The sequence below is a fragment of the Molossus molossus genome, unplaced genomic scaffold, assembly GCF_014108415.1.
Source record: "Molossus molossus isolate mMolMol1 unplaced genomic scaffold, mMolMol1.p scaffold_m16_p_3, whole genome shotgun sequence".
Lineage (NCBI taxonomy): Eukaryota > Metazoa > Chordata > Mammalia > Chiroptera > Molossidae > Molossus > Molossus molossus.
The window spans coordinates 100,265,839-100,288,646 of record NW_023425366.1 but is presented as its reverse complement, the minus strand read 5'-3'; the positions used below and the strand labels follow the sequence as shown (position 1 = coordinate 100,288,646).

Here is a 22,808-nt window from a genome sequence, read left to right as displayed (position 1 = left end):
ACTTGGACCATTTTTTTCTTTAAAAGAGCTTTGCCGGCCACATAATTGGATTAACAAAGAGTGGTTTCTTGGGAAATTGTCAAAAATAAACAATTCTGGCCCTGGCCAGTATTGCTCAGCAGTTAGAGCGCTGGCCCGCAGACCAGAGAGTCCCAGGTTCGGTTCCCGCTAAGGGCATGTACCTCAGTTGCAGTTTGTCCCCTATCCCAGTTGGGGTTGTGTGGGTGGAGACCACTCAATGTGTCTGTCACATGTCGATGTTTCTCTCTCTCTCTTCCTCCCTTTTTCCCTCCCGTTTCTGTCTGGAGATCAATGCAAAAATGTCCTTGGTGAGGATAAAAAAAAGAAAAAAAATTTTTTTAAATAAATAAACTATTCTGGCCCTGGCTGGTTTGGCTCAGCAGTTAGAGCATTGGCCCGCAGACCAGTGTGTGCTGGATTCAGTTCCGCTAAGGGGACGTACCTCGGTTGCAGTCTGTACCTGGCCCCAGTTGGGGTCGTGTAGGTGGCAACCACTCAATGTGTCTCTCTCACATCAATGTTTCTCTCTCGCTCTCTTCCTCCTTCTTTCCCTCCACCTCTATCTGAAGATAAATGCAAAAACGTCCTCGGGTGAAGATAAAAAAATAAACTATTTTCTTTGCATGGTGATGATGTGCCAATGCAGCTTCTCTAGAGAGGTATACTGATAGTAAAGGGCTATGCATGCATGTCTTAAGGCAAAAGATATATGAGAAATCTCCATATCTGCCTCTTTATTTTGCTATAAATCTAAACCTGCTCTAGCCCTGGCTAGTTGGGCTCAGGAGTTAGAGCGCTGGCCCACAAACCAAAAAGTCCCAGGTTTGATTCCGGCCAAGGGGCATGTACCTCGGTTGTGGTTCATCCCTGGCTCCAGGTGGGGTTGTGCAGGTGGCAACCAATCGATGTGTCTCTCTCACATCAATGTTTGTCTGTCTGTATGTCTCTCTCTCCCCCATCTCACTCTGTCTGAAGATTAATGTAAAAATATCCTCAGGTGAGGATTAAAAAATAAGAAATCAAAAACAACACCCAGGACCTAGGTGATCTGGCTCAGTGGTATGACCGTCACCTACTGGGTCTCAGGTTCGATTCCCAGGCTGGGTCAGGGTTCTGATAGAGGCAACCAATCAGTGTCTCTCTCTATTTATCTTCTCTTCCTCCATCCCTCCTGTCCACTCTATCTAAAATTCAATGAAAAAATATCCTCGGATGAGGGTTAACAAAAAGATAAAAATAAAATAAATTAAAAATAAAATGAAACAATAACAACATCCAGTTCTAATAGCTATATTTGTTTCTGGGTTCTTTCACACTGTAAATAGAAAATAAGGCTATTCCTAATGTTAAACCAATATTTATAAATTCATTTATTCAATCTGTGAAAGCATGTTGTATGCTGTTAAATCTATTGTTTAGAAAACTCAACGGCATAATGTATCTTTTAGAAAATTCAAGTGTATAACCTTACCATAGCAAAAGCAGAAGTAATCCTCAACTGTTTTTCTGAGTGTTTCAATCTCTACAGCATCTACACTCATCCGATTTGCCTGGGTTGTAGATTTCATTTTATGCATTTCTGCAGCCTTTTCTTCTTCTTCAACACCTGTAAAATAATTAATGATATATGAAGGCCTGTAGAACAGGTTTTCTTCCTATAGTCTAACATTTATGTATTATATAAAAACGGAAAAGCAGCCCTGGCCAGTTTGGCTCAGTGTTTAGAGCATCAGCCTGCGGTCCAGAGAGACCTGGGTTCGGTTCCCGCTAAAGGTATGTACCTCGGTTGCAGTTTGTCCCCAGCCCTGGTTGGGTCGTGTGGGTGGCGACCACTCGATGTGTCCCTTTCACGTCGATGTTTCTCTCTCTCTCTCTCTCCCTCCCTCCATCTGAACAACAAAAAAAAGAAAACAGAAAAGAAGAGGGGAAACTTACAAAATAAAAAGCTAGTTGCCCTGGCTGGTTTGGCTTAGAAGTTAGAGGGTCAGCCTGAGGACCAAAGGGTTGAGGATTCAATTTCCAGTCAAGGGCACACACCTGGGTTGCAGGCTTGCTCCCTGGCCCTGGTTGGGGTCATGCAGGAGGCAACCAATTAATGTCTCTCTCACACTGATGTTTCTACCTCCCTCCTTCCCTCCCTCTCTCTCTCTCTTTTCCACTCTATCTGAAAATCAAAAAATATCCTTGGGTGAGGATTAACCAAAAAAATAAAAACAGAAAAAATAAAATAAAAAAGCTAAAAGACATAAATTACTTGAATAAACATAATAGGACATTATGATCATCTCTGAAATAACTGTAGCTATAGCTAAAATTCCTACAATTAACTATTAGTTTTATTTTTTTAATAGTTTTTTAAATATGTTTTTACTGATTTGAGAGAAACATCGATCGATGTGAGAAACATCGATCAGCTGCCTCCTGCACGCCCCCTACTGGGGATCGAGCCCGCAACCCCAGCATGTGCCCTGACCAGGAATCAAACCAGGACCTCTCTCAGTCCATGGGACTAATGCTCAATTCACTGAGCCACACCAGCTTAGCTTTTTGGGGTTTTTTAAATTGATTTTAGAGAGAGAGAAAGAGAGGGAAGGGGAGAGAGAGAGAGACAGAGAAACATCAATATGTTGTTATACTTATTTATACATTCACTGGTTGCTTCTTGTATGTGCCCTGACCAAAGATTGAAACCACAACCGTGGTGTATCTGGATGACACTCGAACCAACTAAGCTACCGAGCCAGAGCAGCTACTAGTTTTAAAAAGCAAAGAAAGCCTGTCCGGTGTGGCCCAGTGGTTTAGCATCGACCCATGCACTAAGAGGTCGCAGGCTCGATTAGCAGTCAGGGCACATGTCCCGGTTGTGGGCCCAATCCCCAGTGGGGGGGCATGCAGGAAGCGGCCAATAGATATGCTCTCCCACCAATGTTTCTATCTCTTTCCCCCTCTCCCTTCCCTTCTCTCTAAAATCAATAAAGAAAAAACATAGTTTTCAAGAAAAGACACCTTAAGGATAATTTATCAGCCACAAACTTATATAAGGCAAGATTAGCAACACAAACAAATATTCTAAGGCTTGCAAAGTCCAACCACAATAGCCACTAGACATTTGTGGCTACTGAGCACTTGAAACGTGACAGTCTAAATTAAGATGTGTTTTAAGCCCTGGTCAGGTGTCTCAGTTGATTGGAGCATTGTACTGTACACCAAAAAGGCTGTGGGTTTGATCCCCAGTTGGGGCACATACAGGAGGCAACTGATCAATGTTTCTCTCACATACTGATGTTTCTCTATCTCTCTCCCTCCCTCTCTCTCTCAAAATGCAAAAAAAAAAAAAAAAAAAAAATCCTTAGGTGAGGATAGAAAAAAACAAAAGATTGAAAAAAAAGTGTTTCAAGTTTGCAACACACACTGGATATGTGTGTGAGTGTATTTTGTTGTTCTTGTTGTTAGTCCTCATTTGAGGACATTTTTCCTTTTTTTTTTTTAGAGTGAAAGGGAGGGAGGGAGGGAGGAAGGGAGCAAGGGAAACATTGATGAGAGAGAGGCACATCAATTGGTTGCCTCCTGCACAACCCCAACCAAGACTGGGATTGAACCTGCGATCCAGGTATATAACCCTTGACCGGGTCATCAGGTCAACGCTCTAACTGCTGAGCAAAACTGGCCTGGTCCACACTAGATTTTGATGACACAATACAAAATTATCCCACTAATAATTTTTATATTGATTACATGCTGAATGATAATATTTTAGATTATCAGGTTTAAACATAACCACTAAAATGAATTTCACTTATTTCTCCTTACTTTTTACTTACAATGTCTTAACTAGAAAAAAAAATTTTTTTTAATCCTCACCCGAGGACATTTTTCCATTTATTTTTTATTCAGACAGAGCAGGAAAGAGAGAGGAAGAGAGAGAGAGAAACATCGATGTGGAAGGGACACATCGAGTGGCCGCCACCCACACGACTCAACCAAGGCCGAGGGCAAACTGCAGCTGAGGCACATGCCCTTAGCGGTAACCGAACCTGGGTCTCTGTGAACCGCAGGCCGACGCTCTAACCACTGAGCTAAACCAGCCAGGGCTTAACTAGAAAATTTTAAATAACATGAGTGATTCACATTATATTATTTCTAGTGCCTTTCTAAACCCTAGAAAAGAGCTTAGAATTCTCCCAAAAATGTTCTGAAACTGACTCACAAACCTACTGATTAAGCTTCAGAAGACCTCTATCGATCTTCATCTGCAAAATAAATCAGAGAAATATTAGGTACCCAAGAATTCTATCCAAAGATTATTTTCCATGGCACCAAATTAGTGGCAACAAAAAGAAAGAAAGTATCACCTTTTGGTTGAGCATCCTCCCATGCACCTCTGGTTGAATTCCAGGTCAAGGCACATGCTAGGGGTTGCAGGCTCAATCCCCAGTAGGAGGCGTGCAAGAGGCAGCGAATTGATGGTTCTCTCTTATCCATGTTTCTCTCTCTCTCTCTCCTTCTCCTTTCCTTTCTATCTTTAAAACGTAATAATAAAGTCTGAATACCAATAGGCAGAGACTAAAATTTGCAACAGAGGACAATTTCCCCAATGCTTAGTTCTAACCAGTGGAGAACCACATAAGCAAGGCAGTATAGGAAACAGAAATATAAATACAACTGCCAATCGAACTACAGTATTCATGGGACAGATGGCAGCTGATATAAACAACATAATCAAAACAACATGTAGTTTAACTTAAAAACCCAATCAAATTCTTAAAAAGTCTCAAAATGATATTAAATAAAAAAAAATTTAAATAATTACTACCACAAAGTTTAAAAGATCACAGTTGGATGGGGAGGAAGGCATATAGTGAAGGGGAAAAGGTTTTTCTTTTTAATTCTTTTCTTTACTGATTTTTAAAGAGAGAGGGAGACAGAAACATCGAAGAGAGAGAATATCAACTGGCCACCTCCTGCACACCCCCACGTGGGGATTTGCCCCACAACCTGGGCATGTGCCCTGACCGGAAATCGAACTGGCGACCTCTTGGTACATGGGTCGATGCTCAACCACTGAGCCACACTGGCTGAGCAAGATAGGTTTTTTAAAAAGGACTAAAAACACAATTGAGAATTGAAATTAATGAACTAAGAAACCTATTTTTATTTACCCATGATCTGCTAGATTTATCAGAAACTGGATCTAACTCGACAATGGAAATTTAAATTGGGGTCTTAAAGACATGCATGCATATTATATGCATATAGATAGATATACCCACCTTTATTGTTCTTTCTGTGTTAAAATAAAATACTGTATTGCAAAGTTAATATAAAAATCTATGGGCAGGGAGGGGGCATCAGTAGGGGAAAAAGGAGAAACATCTGTAACAAAAATAAATTAATAAAAAAAAAAAATCTATGGGCAGTGTTAGGGTAAACACATGCAAAATTGTCATTCTGTGAAGAACCATACATATTAATATCCTAGAGAGTGAATTTCTCTACTGCACTGGTTCCAGTGTCAAGTAAATTCACAAACTGGATGAACTCCCAACTGGAGGATCACAGAACTCAATGAAGACTAACAAGTGGATTTCACTAAGGAAGTTGGGGAGAACTGTTTAACTTTGCATCATGCTTACAAAACGTTAATGCACAGAGAAAGGCTTGTTTCAACACACCTTTTATCAATCAAGAAAAGAACTGCTGTCCTGGCTGGTTTGGCTCATCAGTTAGAGCATCCGGCCTATGGACCAAATGGTTCTGGATTCAATTCCCGGCTGGGGTCCCATAGGAGGCAACCAATCGATGTTTCTCTCTCACATAGATGTTTCACTCTCTTCCGCCCCCACCCAGTCCTTTCCTCCCTTTCCACAAAAAAAAAAAAAAAAAAAATCAATGGAAAAAATATCCACGGGTAAGGATTAAAAAATCAAACAAAAATATCCACTTATTGCCATTTTCTTAAAGTCTTCAATATTTACCTTTATATATTATCACGTCAGTGATTCATTTTGAAACGTTTCCATGGACAGTTCAGAAAGCATTATTTTAGTAAATCTTTCTGCTTTAGAATACAATTTGACATGTGTTAATGCATAAATATTTACGTTTAGTATTTATGAAGTACAAAAAATAAAAATACAATACTCACAGTATTTCACGAAATCTTTCTGAAAATCCTTTCTAGTGTTGACAAAAGCACGTCCTCTCTCGGTTCCAACAACAAACACGTCTGTTTCATACACTGCAATGCAGGCCACCTCTGCCTTGGACTTAGCCAGTTCTTTACACTGAAATAAAAACAATAAAGTGTTATATACAGATATTAACTTAAAAGCACTGTTTCTGTTGGATGAACAATAAATCTTATCACTTAGCCCTGGCTGGTTTGGCTCACTGAGTTCAATTGCAGCCAAGGGCACATGCCTCAGTTGTGGTTCAACACCGGCCCCAGTTGGGGTTATGCAGGTGGCAACCAATCACTGTGTCTCTCTCACATTGATGTTTCTCTCTCTCTTTCTCTCTCCCTCTCTGTCTGAAGATATATGTAAAAAAAAAATATCCTTGAGTGAGGATTAAAAAAAGAAAATCTTATCACTTAAACTGTCTTAATACATAATCTGGAAATGGACAAAGTTCCTAGTTTCCGTTATATACAAAAACGAAGTGTTCCCATTTTTTTACAGTACCTCTTCTTTTGAACAGTTTTATCCTTGATTTTAAACAGAAGAAAAAACAGAATTTATAAGAAAAAATGCAGAGATCCCTTATATCCTAATTCTCAAGAAACAGACTCAGTGGTCGAGCCATGCACCAAGAGGTCACCAGTTCGATTCCAGGTCAGGGCACATGCCCAGGTTGTAGGCCTGATCCCCCCAGATGGGGGCATGCAGGAGGTGGCCATTCGATGTTCTCTCTCATCGATGTTTCTATTTCTCTCTCCCTTTCCCTTCCTCTTTCTCTAAACTCAATAAAGAAAAAATAATTTTTATAATAAAAAATAAAAGAGTGCTTAGTATAGTGAATAATCCACTTATTGGTTGGTATTAAAATGAAATAGTGTTGTACCTTAGACATTTTTCTGTAAATCGGCATATTCTTTGCTTATTTTCCTACTGTGCTAGTAGTGTTTCTCCATTGAGGAATAAAAAATACCTCACTGAGCCCTGGTCAGTTTGGCTCAGCAGTTAGAGCGTCGGCCCGCAGACCAGAGAGTCCAGTGTTCGGTTCCCACTAAGGGCCCGTGCCTCAGTTGCAGTTTGTCCCCAGCCCCTGTTGGGGTCGTGTGGGTGGCAACCAGTCAATGTTTCTCTCTTTCTCCCTCCCGCTCTATCTGAAGATAAACGCAAAAAAATACCTCATTAATCTTAGGCACAGAAAGCTGCTTACAGAATTAAAAACAAAATTACATATTTTTTTTTTTTTTCCATCCTCACCTGAGGATATTTTTCCATTGCTTTTTTAGATAAGAGTGGGAAGGAGGGAGAGAGAGAAACATCAATGTGAGAGACACGTCAATTGGCTGCCTCCTATACAACCCCCACCAGGGCCAGGGATCAAACCCAAAACCCAGGCACCTGCCCTTGACTTGGAATCTAAACCACAACCCTTTGGTCTGCAGGCTGACGCTCTAATCGCTAAGCCAAACCAGCTAGGGCAATATTTTTGTTTTTTTAAATTTGTTTTAATATAACTAGTTTTTATTTTTACTTATCTAGGATTTAACTTGGTACATGGTAAAAAATTGAAATTTTCTTTTTTTTTTTTTTTTTTTTGCCAAATAGCCTATGTTCTCATTTGTCTTTGATTTGCACAATTTCTTTTTTTTTAATCCTCACCTGAGGACATTTTTCTATTTTTTGTTCAGGTAGAGTGGGAGGGAGAGAGAGGAACAGAGAGAGAGAGAGAAACATCGATGTGAAAGGAACACATCGAGTGGCTGCCACCCGCACGACCGACCAGGGCCGGGGACAAACTGCAACCGAGGTACGCGCCCTTAGCGGGAACCGAACCCGGGTCTCTCCGGACCGCAGGCCAACGCTCTAACCGCTGAGCCAAACCGGCCAGGGCTGATTTGCACAATTTCTTAAACGCTCTAACCGCTGAGCCAAACCGGCCAGGGCTGATTTGCACAATTTCTTAAATGGAAATTACTTGAATAATAATATTACTTTAAAACATTATCTTGGCCCTGGCCAGTTTGGCTCAGCGGTTAGAGCGTCGGCCTGCGGTCCGGAGAGACCCGGGTTCGGTTCCCGCTAAGGGCGCGTACCTCGGTTGCAGTTTGTCCCCGGCCCTGGTCGGTCGTGCGGGTGGCAGCCACTCGATGTGTTCCTTTCACATCGATGTTTCTCTCTCTCTCTCTGTTCCTCTCTCTCCCTCCCACTCTACCTGAACAAAAAATAGAAAAATGTCCTCAGGTGAGGATTAAAAAAAAACAACAACAAAAAACATTATCTTGAACAATGTTATACCTACTACAATGATCAGAAATCTTCTGAACTCTATCAAAGCCACAGTAGAAAATTTCCAACCTAGAGGTAAGCCAAAAGTTGTTCCCAGTAAGAAGAATCACGCTGTACTATCATTTTGTTACACTGCATTTATATGAGATGCACTTTGGCTGCTTATCTGTAACAGTATATTTACTTACCTTGTGATAAATGAGAGTGCATTTTTGTTGCGTTATCTACCCTCTTAGTTGGACAGCCCTATCACCAAAGGCAGAATTTATGAAACAGCAAAGCAAGGTTCATGTACTGCCTAAGGATTAGATCAAAGAAACCTATAGGCCAAGAGAAGGATGAAGCCAACCTATACATCTATAAGTATACTTCATAATAACAACTGGGAACACAGGAAAGATACTCCTGCTGGTGAGAAGGTAATAAAAGCTGAGAATAATAAAGTGACTGTCAAAGATGAGAAAACTATGAAGAAATTCTACAGAAGAGAACAGGTCCTATGTGACCCTATGTTATTCTATGTAGAGATTAGTAGGAAAGAAAATATTTTAACATCAACAGAATGGAATTTAATCTCTAAATTAACCTTTAACATTAAGGCACAAATTTTGGCTGGTTTTATGATCACAAGGCAAAAATAAGTAACTTCCCGAAAATGAAAATAAATAGCCACTAACCATTCTAAAATTTTTTTCTTTAAGGAGATAATTTTTTTTTTTAATCTTCATCCAAGGATATTTTTCCATTGACTTTTTCTTAGATACAGAGAGAGAGGGAGGGAGAGAGGGATGGAGGGATGGAAAGAGAGAGAAAAACACTGATATGAGAGAGACATGACCCCGACTGGGGCAGATCGAACCTGCAACCAAGGTATGTGCCCCCTTGACCAGGAATGGAACCTGCAACTCTTTGGTCCGTGAGCCAACACTCTGACCACTGAGCAAAACTGGCTAGGGCAGGAGATAATATTTTAAAATTCTTAAATAGTAGAAAAAAGAAATGAATTGCCCTAATGGGAATAAAGAAAAGAATCTACAAACTATGTCATACTGAGACCTATGAGGTTTAAACACTATCTAATATTAGTCAACACTTAACACAGAAAATATATAGTTTCCTCCTACTTAGAATACTTCCTTTCAATGGGTCAAAAAACAAAAACAAAAACAACCTAAATTTGATGCTTTTTGTATCTATGAGCTCAAATATTAGATTTCCAGCCACATATCCATAAAAATATAAAATATATATATATATACACACACACACACACACAATAAACAAATCATATTACTAATAGTTCTCTATAATTACATACGATACAGGTCTTTTGAAAATAAAAGCTGTCCAGCCTATGTGGCTCAGCGGTTGAGCGTCGACCCATGCACCAGGAGGTTACCAGTTCGATTCCCAGTCAGGACACATGCCCAGATTGTGGGCCCAATCCCCGGTGGGGGACATGCAGGAGGCGGCCAACTGATGTTCTCTCTCATCAATGCTTCTATCTCTCTCTCCCTCTCCCTTCCTCTCTTTCTCAAATCAATTAAAAAAAAAAAAAAATTAAAAAAAAAAGAAAAGAAAAGCTAACATACTATGCATTTAATATTAGGTGGCCAAGTAAGGATAACTGTGTATAAATAGCACAATAAAATAAAGGATATAAAATAGTAAATATGCTCTTATGGCCAAAATTCTGGTACTTTTTTTAAATCACATTTATTTTTATTTTTTAATATTTTTTCTTTATTGATTTTAGAGAGAGAAAAGTAGAGAGAGAAAAACATCGATAAGAGAGAATATTGATTGGTTGCCTCCTACATGCCCCCCACTGGGAATTGCGCCCACAACCTGGGCATGTGTCCTGACTGGGATTCGAACTGGCGACCTCTTGATGCATGGGTCGATGCTTAACCACTAAGCCACACCGGGCAGGCTCCAGTAATTTTTTCTACAGAAAAAATAAAACACCAGCACCACGCTATAATATATCAATTCATTCTGAGAAACTTCAAATATTACACATAAATTCAAAGTTAATGACTGGAAAACAATGGGTTGCCTAAGATATTTGTAGGTAAAAAGTTAAAATTAAAGCCCTGGCCAGTTTGGCTCAGCGGTTAAAGCGTTGGCCTGCGGTCCTGAGAGACCTGGGTTCGGTTGCCGCTAAGGGCATGTACCTCGGTTGCAGTTTGTCCCCGGCTCTGGTCAGTCGTGCGGGGGCAGCCACTTGATGTGTTCCTTTCACATCGATGTTTCTCTCTCTCTCTGGTCCTCTCTCTCCCACTCTACCTGAACAAAAAATGGAAAAATGTCCTCGGGTGAGGATTTAAAAAAAAAAAAAAAAAGTTAAAATTAAAGTAAAATATTAAACATTTAGATAAATTAAGAATATTCTGAAACATGGTGATAAAATTAGATTTGAAAGACTTAAATCCATAACTACTATTCAAGGGAAACTACACTTATTAGTAGACTAAAAAACATGTTATATGTTTTACAAGAACAAATCAATCTTATCCACAAGCGCAATCCCACCCAAGTGTAAAGCCATCTCACCATGGATTCAAGAGCAGACATGAGAAATGTCACCACCATCCTGCTCTCTGAAGACTCTTCATCTTCAACTGGCAGAGAAGACATTGCTACTTGGGCCATGATCCCTGTACAAAAGAAATAAAAAGAAAGTGAGTGGTAGAAAATAGTGTCCTGCTAAACATAAAGTTATAGATGTAAGATCCTCCACAGACTGCCTTAATTTACATTGTACAAGAGAAAAATAAGGTTCAAAAACCAAGTATTATTTGCAAAAAACTCCTATCCCATCTAGTTTTATTTCCATAAAATTAGGTCAGCATCATCCCCCAAAATAACCGGTAAAAATTTTCCAGAACCAGTGAAAATTTCTCCCACGTAAAAGGAAGAAGTGATACACTTCACAATCTAGTGGTAGTTTATCAAAATTCAACATAGGAAACTGATGCAAATTCACTTTCTTTCATACTCACACTGATTATATAAAAGAGTGGGTAACATAAACTGAGACTGGATGAAGATAATTTCTTCTTTCTTACTAAAGATGAAACAGGTTGCAGAACAAATGCTAAGATTCCTTTATAATACAGAAATCTTACAAAACATTGTTTGATACTTTGATACCAGCAAAAAGCCTCAGCTGAATTTCTAGCACTATAAAAATACAACACGTAAACACTGAATAGTAAATGTTGGCAAGGATGTGGAAAAATTAGAACCCTGAGCATTGCTGTTAGGAATGCAAAATGGTGTACCCACATTTAGCAGTTTCTAAAAAACATTAAACAGAATTACTGCCTAGTCAGAGTGGCTCAGCAGGTTGAGCATCATCCGTCCTTTGCACCGCAAGGTTCCTGGTTCAATTCCCAGTCAGGGCACATGCCTGGGTTGCAGATTTGACCCAGGGTTAATCAGTATATGGAAATCAATAAATTGATGCTTCTTTCTCACATCAATATTTCTCTCTCTGTGTCTCTTTCTCCCTCTCACTCTAAAATCAATTTTAAAAACTTAAGCGCTGGAAGTATGAGCAGGAATTCTAAAAATACATCCATGTATATAATTAATTTACTGAATACCTGGGTATCCCTTAACTGATGTCCCAATATTCCAAAGAACATACAGAGCTGTTAGCATAAAAATCATTTTGGTTAAAAAATGTACCTAGCCTGGCCAGTGTGGCTCAGTTGTTGAGCGTCGACCCATGCACCAAGAGGTCACAGGTCCGATTCCTAGTCAGGGCACATGCCCAGGTCGTGGGCCAAATACCCAGTGGGAGGCATGCAAGAGGAGGCTAATCGATGTTCTCTCTCATGATGTTTCTCTCTCTCAAATCTACAATCGAAAAAAAAAAAGCTGTGATCTTCCATCTGCTACCATGTGAATTAAATGCTAGACTACATTTAGGAATCAATGAGTAATAAAGTATCCATACTGAGGAAATAAAAAATGATAATAGCCCTGGCCTATGTGGCTCAGTTGGTTGAAACATTTTTTTAAATTTATAATAAAAAAAAAAATGATAATAAAATCAGTTAACACTTATCTCCATTTATCTATGAACAAATAAAGCAATTTTATTTCCCAAAACAAGATCTCTATCCTGAATGGAGATAGAATCAGGGAAAGCACCAAGAAAGAGTGATTAAAATCAGAAAAATTGTTTTCCCTAATTCTTTTCTCTTGGATGAATAAATTTAAATAAATTAGTATTACAATATGGCTCAGTCAAAATGGACAACGAAAGCATATTATTTTTCCATAAAGAGAACATTCACTTAGACTATACTGCATTATTTCTGAAAGCTTGTATTTCTTAATAATCTCACTTTTCCTTTAATTCTCCAGCAAAAGAAAAAGAAAATGTGTTCTCATTTTGCAAACACAATGACCTGTCAAGGTCAAAAAACCACTATTAGAGCCAGAACATAACACCAGGACAATTTTTTTTGCCCACTGCTATTTCCACTTCTCACCTTAAATTGCCATAAATCTGATATGATGTCATTCACAATCAATGTTAAGAAACAGGAGACAGATGCCACACCAACATCCCCATACAGGGTGCCACAGGCAATGAGAGGTCCTATTTCATTACCAGAACTTTTCGGGAGGCATCTTCAAAGGAGGAACCTTGGAGGTGACCAAGTTTACTTTCTGCTCTCTAGAAATGGGTACATTTGGATTACAACAGAAATTCACTGAGCTGTTCTTTGACAGTCCCAAAATGTAATTTCCCTTTAGTCAAGACTATTCATGGAACAACTTCCCTGCACCCATCATTCAGTGACTGCTGCCCCTCTTCTCCCTTTCCCAAAAAGAAAATGCCTCACACAGTGGCGCTGAAGTTGAACACCAGAGGACATACCAGGCCAGTGAGGTAAGCTTCTGGAGCGAGAGGCATGAGCCAAGAATGCCAGGTTGTGGGTTACCCAGACCACTAACAAAGTTTGTAACCCAAGTAGGCTGCACCCAGGCTCCTCTTCGATGAACAGAGACATCAATCATTTACTATAAAGGTTTCTGACTTTTCATAGACCCCATCATTTTAAAATAAGAGTTGAATACACAAAAAAAGAAATAAATATTTATTGAATATGCCTATCATGCTTTATTGGTCATTTTTTAAATATTCACAATGACTCTATGAGGGAATTAAGAGCCGAAAAAAAAAATGGAAGTATTTAAAGAGCCTAGGGAAAAAAACCTTTAAAGATTGTGTTCCATAAACCCCTGGAGCAGAACAAATGCGTCTTTTTAAGGTTTAAACAAGGTGTGCCTGTGTGTGTTATCACTAGAAATGAAAAACAACAGCCCTGGCTGGTTTGGCTCAGTGGTTAGAGCATCGGCCTGTGGTCCAGAGAGGTCCGGGTTTGGTTCCCACTAAGGGCTCGTACCTCGGTTGCAGTTTGTCCCTGGCCCTGGTTGGGTTGTGCGGGTGGCAGCCACTCGATGTGTCTCTTTCACGTCAATGTTTCTCTCTTCCTCTCTCTCCCTCCCGCTCTATCTGAATAAAAAATGGAAAATAGTTTTGAGTGAGGATAAAAAAAAAGAAATGAACAACAAAATCAACAGAATATGATCTACCATATCTATCATGTCAAAACTCCGAAGTCTCCCAATAAAAGAGGCCATGATACAAAAAAAGTTAAAGGAACTAGAATGGGACAGTTAGCTCTGCACTCATAAGGAATGCAAATATGCATGACTTGTACTTCTGAATTTCATCAGTAATAGTTCTTTAGAACAAAAAGCAAAATGACCAAAATGGTCATGTACTCCATAAAACATTAAATACAAAAAGGATGATTTCATCCCTTTGAATCTTCAAACATATAGAGATATTTATAATCTATGATAATTTTAAAATCTCAAGATTTTGCAGGTATATTTCTATTGTTTTGGCGGTTTTTGCTCACAATCATGGTACTGCATCAACCCTTGCACCAAGAGGTCGTGGGTTTGATTCCCAGTCAGGGCAAATGTCCCGGTTGTGGGCCCAATCTCCAGTGGGGGGGCATGCAGGAGGTGGCCAATCGATGTTCTCTCTCATCAATGTTTCTATTTCTCTCTCCCGCTCCCTTCCTCTAAAATCAATAAAGAAAAAAAAATTTTTTCGCCCTGGCCGGTTTGGCTCAGTGGTTAGAGCATTGGCCTGCAGTCCAGAGAGACCCGGGTTTGGTTCCCGCCAAGGGCACGTATCTTGGTTGCAGTTTGTCCCCGGCCCTGGTTGGGTTATGTGGGTGGCAGCCACTCGATGTGTCCCTTTCGCGTCAATGTTTCTCTCTCTCTTCCTCTCTCTCCCTCCCACTCTATCTGAACAAAAAATGAAAAAAAGTCCTCGGGTGAGAATTAAAAAAAAATTTTCTTTAATGATTTTATTTTTTACCCTCACCCGAGGACATTTTTCAATTTTTTGTCCAGAGCCTTCTCAGCTTAATTGAGAAGGGTCTCCTATATGACCCCTGAATTTTGTATAGGTTCTGAACTTTGATTTCTGAGCCTCTCATCTCACAAAGTTTTTTCTTTCTTTTCTTTTCTATTTTTTTTTAGAGAGAGTGAACCATCGATGTGGTTGCCTCCTGCACGACCTCAACCAGGTCTGGGGATCAAACCTGCAACCCAGGTATATGCCATTGACCAGAACTGAACCTCCGACCTTTCACCCGAGACCCTTTGGTCTGAGGGCCAACACTCTAACTGCTGAGCCAAACCAGTCAGGGCTCACAGGGTTTTTAAAACTCAAGTTCCTGTGGTTAAACTGGCAAATGCCCATAGAGCAAAGGTAATTCTGACTTCAAGTATGAGAGTTCCCATTTTCATTTTATTGTTAGCCTTTTCACATTACCCCTCCAAAAGTCCTATCTTATCAACTTTGTGGTGTTTTAAAAACATTTTGCTTTATAATTTTATAACATTCTTATGTGCTCCACCAACTTCAGGAACCACATCTTATAATGTTTTTTAAAATATATTTTTTATGCCCAGAAGTGGGCCCGATTCCCAGTGGGGGGCATGCAGGAGGCAGCCAGTAGATGTTCTCTCTCATCAATGTTTCTCTCTCTCTCCCTCTCCCTTCCTCTCTCTCTAAAAATCAGTAAAGAAAAAAATTGTTTTTAATTATAAATATATTTTTTATTGCCCTAGTAGGTTTGGCTCAGAGATTAAAGCGTCAAACTGCGGACCAAAGAGTCCCAGGTTTGATTCCGGCCAAGGGCATGTACCTTGGTTGTGGTTCATCCCAGGCCCTGGTTGGAATCATGCGGGTCGCGGCCACTCGATGTGTCTCTCTCGCATTGATGTTTCTCTCTGTCTCTTCAACCTTTTCTCCCTCCAGCTCTATCTCAAGATAAATGCAAAAACATCCTCGAGTGAGGATTAAAAAATAATAATAAAAAATAAAAACAGCCCTGGCCAGTTTGGCTCAGCGGTTAGAGCGTCGGCCTGCGGTCTGGAGAGACCCGGGTTCGGTTCCCGCTAAGGGCACGTACTTCGGTTGCAGTTTGTCCCCAGCCCTGGTTGGTCGTGCGGGTGGCAGCTACTCTATGTGTCCCTTCACGTCGATGTTTCTCTCTCTCTCTCTCCCTTCCTCTCTCTCCCTCCCACTCTATCTGTACAAAAAATGGAAAAAATATCCTCGGGTGAGGATAAAAAAATAAAAATAAATAAAAAAATAAAAATAAAAACAAAACAAATATATATAAATGTTTTTTATTTTTTTTGTTGTTTTTTTTAAAGAGGAAGGAACAAAAGAGATAGAAACATTCATGTGAGAGAGATACATCGATTGGCTGCCTCCTGCACATCCCTTACTAGGATTCAAGCCTGGAACCCGGGCATATGCCCTGACCAGGAATCAAACCAGGACCTCTCAGTCCACTGGACTGATGCTCAATCCATCAAGCCACACAGGTCAGGCATATTTTTTATTCTCAAAAGCAAGTAATGAAGCCCTGGAAGGTTTGGCTCAAGGGTTAGAATGTCGGTTCCCGGACCAAAGAGTCATGGGTTCAATTTCAGTCAAAGTTGCAGTTTGGTCCCTGGCCCTGCTCTGGGTCGTACCGAAGGCCATTAGTCAATGTGTCTCTCTCACATCCATGTTTCTCTTTCTCTCTCTCTCTGTCTCCCTCCCTCCTTCCCTCCCTTCTTCCCACTCTATCTGAAGATAAATGGAAAAAAATATCCTCGGGTGAGGATTAAGAAAAACAAAAAACAGTCCAGCCAGTGTGGTTCAGCAGTTGAGCGTCAACCCATGCACCAAGAGGTCACCAGATGGATGCCCGGTCAGGACACATGCCCAGGTTGTGGGTCTGATACCCAATGGGGGCATGCAGGAGGTGGCCAATCAATGTTCTCTCGCATTGATGTTTCTACCTCTCTCTCCCTCTCCCTTCCTTCCTCTCTCTCTAAAATACAGGAAAAATAAAAAAATAAAACAATCTTATAAAAAACAAGTACTAAATTAGCCAGAAATAGTAGATTACGAGGTTACAAATTCTAAATTCAAGCCATCCAAAGTAAAGAAGGGAATTTCTATTTTTATTTATTTATTTTTTACTTCGGTCTAAAGGTTGCACTAACTCCACACACAGCTAGCTCCAAGAACACACATATGTTGTTAGAGTTAGCTCTACCCCCTCTCTGTGGGCCTGCCTCACTTCTTGAGCAGATGGGTTTCTTCCCTAAAACAGAGATGACAGCCACATGCATCTTTAAGTTCACCACACACATACTGTAATCCCAGAGGACACAGACTATCACATATCCTATCTTCTTACCATTGTTTTCACAAAAGTTTTAGGGGTTTGTGTCACAAGCTTATCCTACCCAAGCCCAATTAACTATGACTAGTCAGAAAAATATTACCTGGGGATACACTGTGATTAGCAATGTAGCTAGACCCACATGAAACAGAAAGATGGCAGCTACTCAGAAGGCAAAGCAGGACACTTATCTGGAGAAAAGCATGCCAGGAACACAAAACATAACAGCTCCCTGAGTCTGCTATATCTTCTTTCAATTTTGTCAATTCCCTTAATTCTTCCATTCTGAATATTTATCTTTTGTGTCCCTAATTTGATTTTAATCCTCCTTTATGAGTTAAATATGAACTAATTGGCCTGTTCCTGTATCATTTCCTTATCTTTTTATCCTCCTCAGCTATTGTTTCATGGATGCATGGCCTTCTTTTATCTTTCTGAAAACAGACTCCAGCCATTCTTTAAAAATCTTGTTTTTCTTGTTGGAGATCCATTTCAGGGACTATACTTATCTATGTCCTTACTGATCCATTCTACCTCAATATGCCAATAATTAATTCCATATAAATTTTTTCATTTGCCCATACTTCTGCTTTGAATTTACTAATCCTTGCTGTTAATACTGAATAGCAAAAGAACAAAAATTTTAGTGAGTCGAAGAGAATTGAAGATTTTCACACACATCACCATCATGCTAACACAATAATTAATACTTTTTTTAAATCCTCACCTGAGGATATTTTTCCATTTATCTGCAGACAGAGTGGAGAGAGGGAAAGAGAAAAAGAAAAAGAGAGAGACAGGGAAACATCAATATGAAAGAGACACACTGATTGGTTGCCTCTCGCACAACCCCGACCAGGGTCGGCACAAACTGCAACTGAGGTACATGCTCTTGACCAGAATCGAACCCTCATCTCTTTGGTCTGAGGACCGACGCTCTAACCACTGTACCAAACCGGCCAGGGCAATAACTGATATTTTTAATATTTTTTATTATGCTGATCTCTAAAATATTACTAAATTTTCAACATATATCTCAAATTAAGCTTCAGGTCAGACTGCTAAGTAGAGGAGGTACCATAAACCTTATCTTGTTTTTTTATTACATTCATGCCCTATTTCTCTCTTGTGCTATTATGTTGTTTTGACCAAACACCTTTCCATTTCAATCTCAGATCAAAAACAAAATTCAAGATATTTTACTCCAACAACTTTGTTCTATTATTTTACAAATGAGAAGCCCAACCCAGAAAGATTAGCCATTTTGCCAAGGTCATACAGTTAATTTTATAACAAGAGACTAGAATCCATATCTCCAAATTCCAAACTACCTTTTTTTGTGCACAATAATAATCAAAGAAAGGCAGGTTAAAAAAAAAAGAAAAAATATAGCCCAAGGTGAATAAATTAAACAGTAATTAGACTGTAAGCAATCTTTATGAGGCAGTAAATTAACTGCCACTCATCATAACCAAACTGAAGCAAAAGTATATCTCTTTTGTCCATGACAAAATGATTATGGTTGATGCCCAACAGGTGTGGCTCAGTGTTGAGTACTGACCCATGCACAAAGAGATCGCTGGTTCGATTCCATGTCAGAGCACATGCCCAGGTTGCAGGCTCGATCCCCAGCAGGAGGCATGCAGGAGGCAGCTAAAGGATGTTTCTCTCTCACATGGATGTTTCTCTCTCTCTCTGGAAAAAAAAAAAAAAAAAAATCAATAAAACAAATAAAAAATAGTTTTTTAAAAAAGATTGATTTTGGGCTGGCCAGTTTGGCTCCACGGTTAGAGCGTCAGCCTGCGGTCCAGAGAGACCCGGGTTCGGTTCCCACTAAGGGCACGTACTTCGGTTGCAGTTTGTCCCCGGCCCTGGTTGGTCGTGCGGGTGGCAGCCACTCGATGTGTCCCTTCACGTCGATGTTTTTCTCTCTCTCTCCCTTCCTCTCTCTCCCTCCCACTCTATCTGTACAAAAAATGGAAAAATATCCTTGGGTGAGGATAAAAAAAAAAAAAAAAAGAATGATTTTTTTAGGTCAAGGATTTTAAGTTTTTATATGAGGCTATGCTTACATTTTAAGATACCAAATTCTTAAATTCTATCTGCTGAAATAAAGCTGATAATTATATCAATAAAAACCAAGTGATCCCTCAGGAAGAAACAAAATATATTTAAAGGGTTAAGATCTAAAAAGATCTGCAACTGTATTATATTAACACTTTAAAATGTATACCCTTCTCCAACACATTTCCAAAAAAATGTTGAAAGAGCTAACAGAAATAGATTTTTTTTTTAATTAAGCTGGGTGAAGGGAAGAATGACAAAATAATAAAGGAGGCCAGGGAAAGAGAATCTGCCCAAACAGAAGATCACAAGTTCAATTCTGAGTTTCACAGTAGCCAAAACAAGGTCCTTGAAAAACAAATTACAAAACCTTATCAGCTATTCAGGAACATCCACAACTTTTTTTGGCACTACAGTTTAAGAGAAAATTTTTACAAATGCATAAATTATACATTTAAATTGACAGTCCAGATTTTTTAAAAGCTGCAGCTTGTAGACAAAAGCGTGTCCTTTTGACCTTACTCCAAATTTAAAAATCATTGGGTACTGGAAAAGCTGGATCACTTGTTCTTTTTCTAATTTTGTATGAATTGGAAGAGGAAATGAAAATCAAGTAATTATGATGTAAAAGTCCATCTTTGTGTTTTTGAATGTACTGTTCCCAGAAGGCAGGCAACACAGCAAATCTATTATGAACACCAATTTGGGAATCAGGTCAAAGTTCTGAATTCAAGTTCTATCTCTAATACTAGATATGACTGACCTTGAAATTCTTTATCTTTTTCTTTTTTTTTCAATCCTCACCCAAGAATATGTTCCTATTGATTTTATAGACAAAAGGAGAAATATCGGTGTGAAAATCATCCGTCGGCTGCTTCCCATACTCAAACCAACCGGAACTGAACCCGAAACCTAGGTATGCACCCTGATGGGGATTCAAACCCACAACCTTTTAGTGTACAGGACAATGCTCCAACCAACTGAGCCACTCAGCCAAGGCAAAAAAGGTAAATTGATCTATCTGTTGGGTAACCAGTTCCAGAGACTATTTCAATGATAAATTCATTAGTTGCAAGGTATACATTATTCTTTATAATACAGTATATATATATATATATATATATATATATATATATATATATACACCACATACATTAGAAGTGTATAGGTTCTGTCTATAAACCAGAGCTCATTTTAACGAGACACCTTAAATAAGACCTCTTCACTATTATATCATAATATTATCATATACAGTACTTTTTTTTTTAAACCCTCACCTGAGGATATTTTTCCATTTATCTTCAGATAGAGTGGGAAGGGGAAAGACAGACAGAAACATCGATGTGAGAGAGACACATCGACTGGTTGCCTCCTGCCAAGACCCCAACCAGGGCCGGGGACTAACCACAACCGGGACATGTGCCCTTGACCAGAATCAAACCCGAAACTCTTTGGTCTGCAGGCCGCCGCTCTAACCGTGGGGCCAAACCAGCCAGGGCAAAAACAAAAACAGTTTAACAGTCACAGTCACAAGGGGAAAATCCCAGGAAGAACAAGTTCTTGCCCTCACAGACTTTATATTCTCCGGAGTTTCTGGAGCTTAACCTTGTAGTCAATATTATTTGTAAAACTGTTATTTCCTTAGAAAATTCAATTTTTCAAAAGTATTAAAACAGTATTTTTATGGCTAACATTTATTTAAAGCTTGCTGTATGCCAGATGCCATCCTAAAGCACTTAAACTCATTCTATCTTCACAACCCTCTAAAAGAGAAACAGGTTTATCATCATCCACCTTTTCTAAAACAAGCAGACTAAGACACAAAGATGTAAAGTGACTTGTCCAAGGTAACACAACCAGGAAGTGGCAAGAGGCAGGATTTGAATCCAGGCAGTCTGATTTCAGAACTTGTATTTTTAATCACAAAACAATATTCCTTCTCTCAACTATAAGTCATTTTGCCTCACAAGTTGCACTTTTTAAAAAAAAATTTTTTTTCCTTATTGATTTTAGAAAGAGAGGAAAAGATGCCCTGGCCGGTTTGGCTCAGTGGTTGGAGCATTGGCCTGCAGACCAGAGTCCTGGGTTCGGTTCCCGCTAGGGGCACGTACCAAAAAGGAAAAAAAAAAGAGAGGAAAGGAGGAAAGAGAGAGAGACATCGATAAGAGAACATCGACTGGCCGCCTCCTGCATGTCCATCACTGGGGATCGGACCCACAACCTGGGCATGTGCCCTGACCTGGAATCGAACCAGCAACTTCTTGATGCATGGGTTGATGCTCAACCACTGAGCCACACCAGGCACCTTTATAGTTTTAATCAAGTTATAACCAAATCCTCCATCAACTTTTGAGAATCCATTACTACCATCAAACTTTCTCGCCCTGGCTGGTTTGGCTCAGTGGTTAGAGCGTCGGCCTGTGGTCCAGAGAGACCCGGGTTCGGTTCCCGCTAAGGGCACGTATCTTGGTTGCAGTTTGTCCCAGGCCCTGGTTGGGTCATGCGGGTGGCAGCCACTCGATGTGTCCCTTTCATGTTGATTGTTTCTCTCTCTCTCTCTCCCTCCCACTCTGTCTGAACAGAAAATGGAAAAATGTCCTCGGGTGAGGATAAAAAAAAAAACTTTCTTTTATGTTCCCACTAGGCCAAAGTGGGAAACAGCAGAATAGTAGTGCCAGAAACAAGCATGAAATACAAAGGCAAGGACTGTAGAAACAATGAGGAAAAAGAAAAGAAAAACTGCAGTAATGAGAGTTCCAGTGAAGGACAAGAAAGAAGGAAAATGATAAAGGCAGAAAGAGGGGGAAAATGAAGAATGAAGAATATCAAGATTAATACCCTTAGCACTACTGATTTAGCTACGTAATTTTTCCAGTATACATACTTCTTCTAAATTATGAATTCTTAATTTTATTGCTCCAGGCAGGTAGCCTCAGCTACACTTTGGTTAATTGAATAATCAAATATTATTCCTCAAATTGGTTGCTGTCATTTTAAGCCCACTGAGTACAATAAATCTCAACTCTACAATTATAATGAACTGATTAATTGAATTTCTTATGTTCTTTCAATTAGTAGCAATGAATAAACTTACCCCAAATAAATGTATACAACTTTTGAAGAAAATGCTATGTATGATCTTTAGTAATTGCTGTTTTTGTTTTCTTAAATATTTTTCGTTTATTGATTTAAGAGAGAGAGGAAGGGACAGGGAGTTAGCAACATCCATGAGCGAGAACATCAACTGGCTGCCTCCTGCACGCCCCCCACTGGGGATTGGGCCCACAACCTGGCCATATGCCCTGACCAGGAACTGAACCAGAGATCTCTTGGTGTATGGGTCGATGCTCAACCACTGAGCCACACCAGCCGGGCCATAGATTGCTGTTAATAAAGTTCTTAACAATTATCTTTCAAATAAATTGCCTCTAATGCGTATCTGAAAAGTGAAATACCATTCTCAGAATTA

The 22,808-nt window shown here is 39.6% G+C and overlaps 1 protein-coding gene across 15 annotated transcripts in view; it reads right to left on the bottom strand.

Annotated features, from left to right (window-relative positions):
- Positions 1-22,808, bottom strand: part of GTF2I (general transcription factor IIi) — a 115,797-nt gene that overhangs the window by 85,901 nt on the left and 7,088 nt on the right. For 14 of the 15 annotated variants that reach the window (XM_036280776.1, XM_036280777.1, XM_036280780.1 and 11 more), the window contains 3 exons: positions 11,037-11,140; positions 6,167-6,305; positions 1,493-1,627 (listed from right to left, as the gene is read on the bottom strand). In XM_036280776.1, coding sequence (XP_036136669.1) covers positions 1,493-1,627; positions 6,167-6,305; positions 11,037-11,135 — 373 coding nt within the window. In that variant the 5' untranslated portion in view covers positions 11,136-11,140. Of the gene's footprint in view, positions 1-1,492; positions 1,628-5,996; positions 6,080-6,166; positions 6,306-11,036; positions 11,141-22,808 lie in introns of those variants that run through there. The other variant, XM_036280791.1, reaches the window with a different exon arrangement.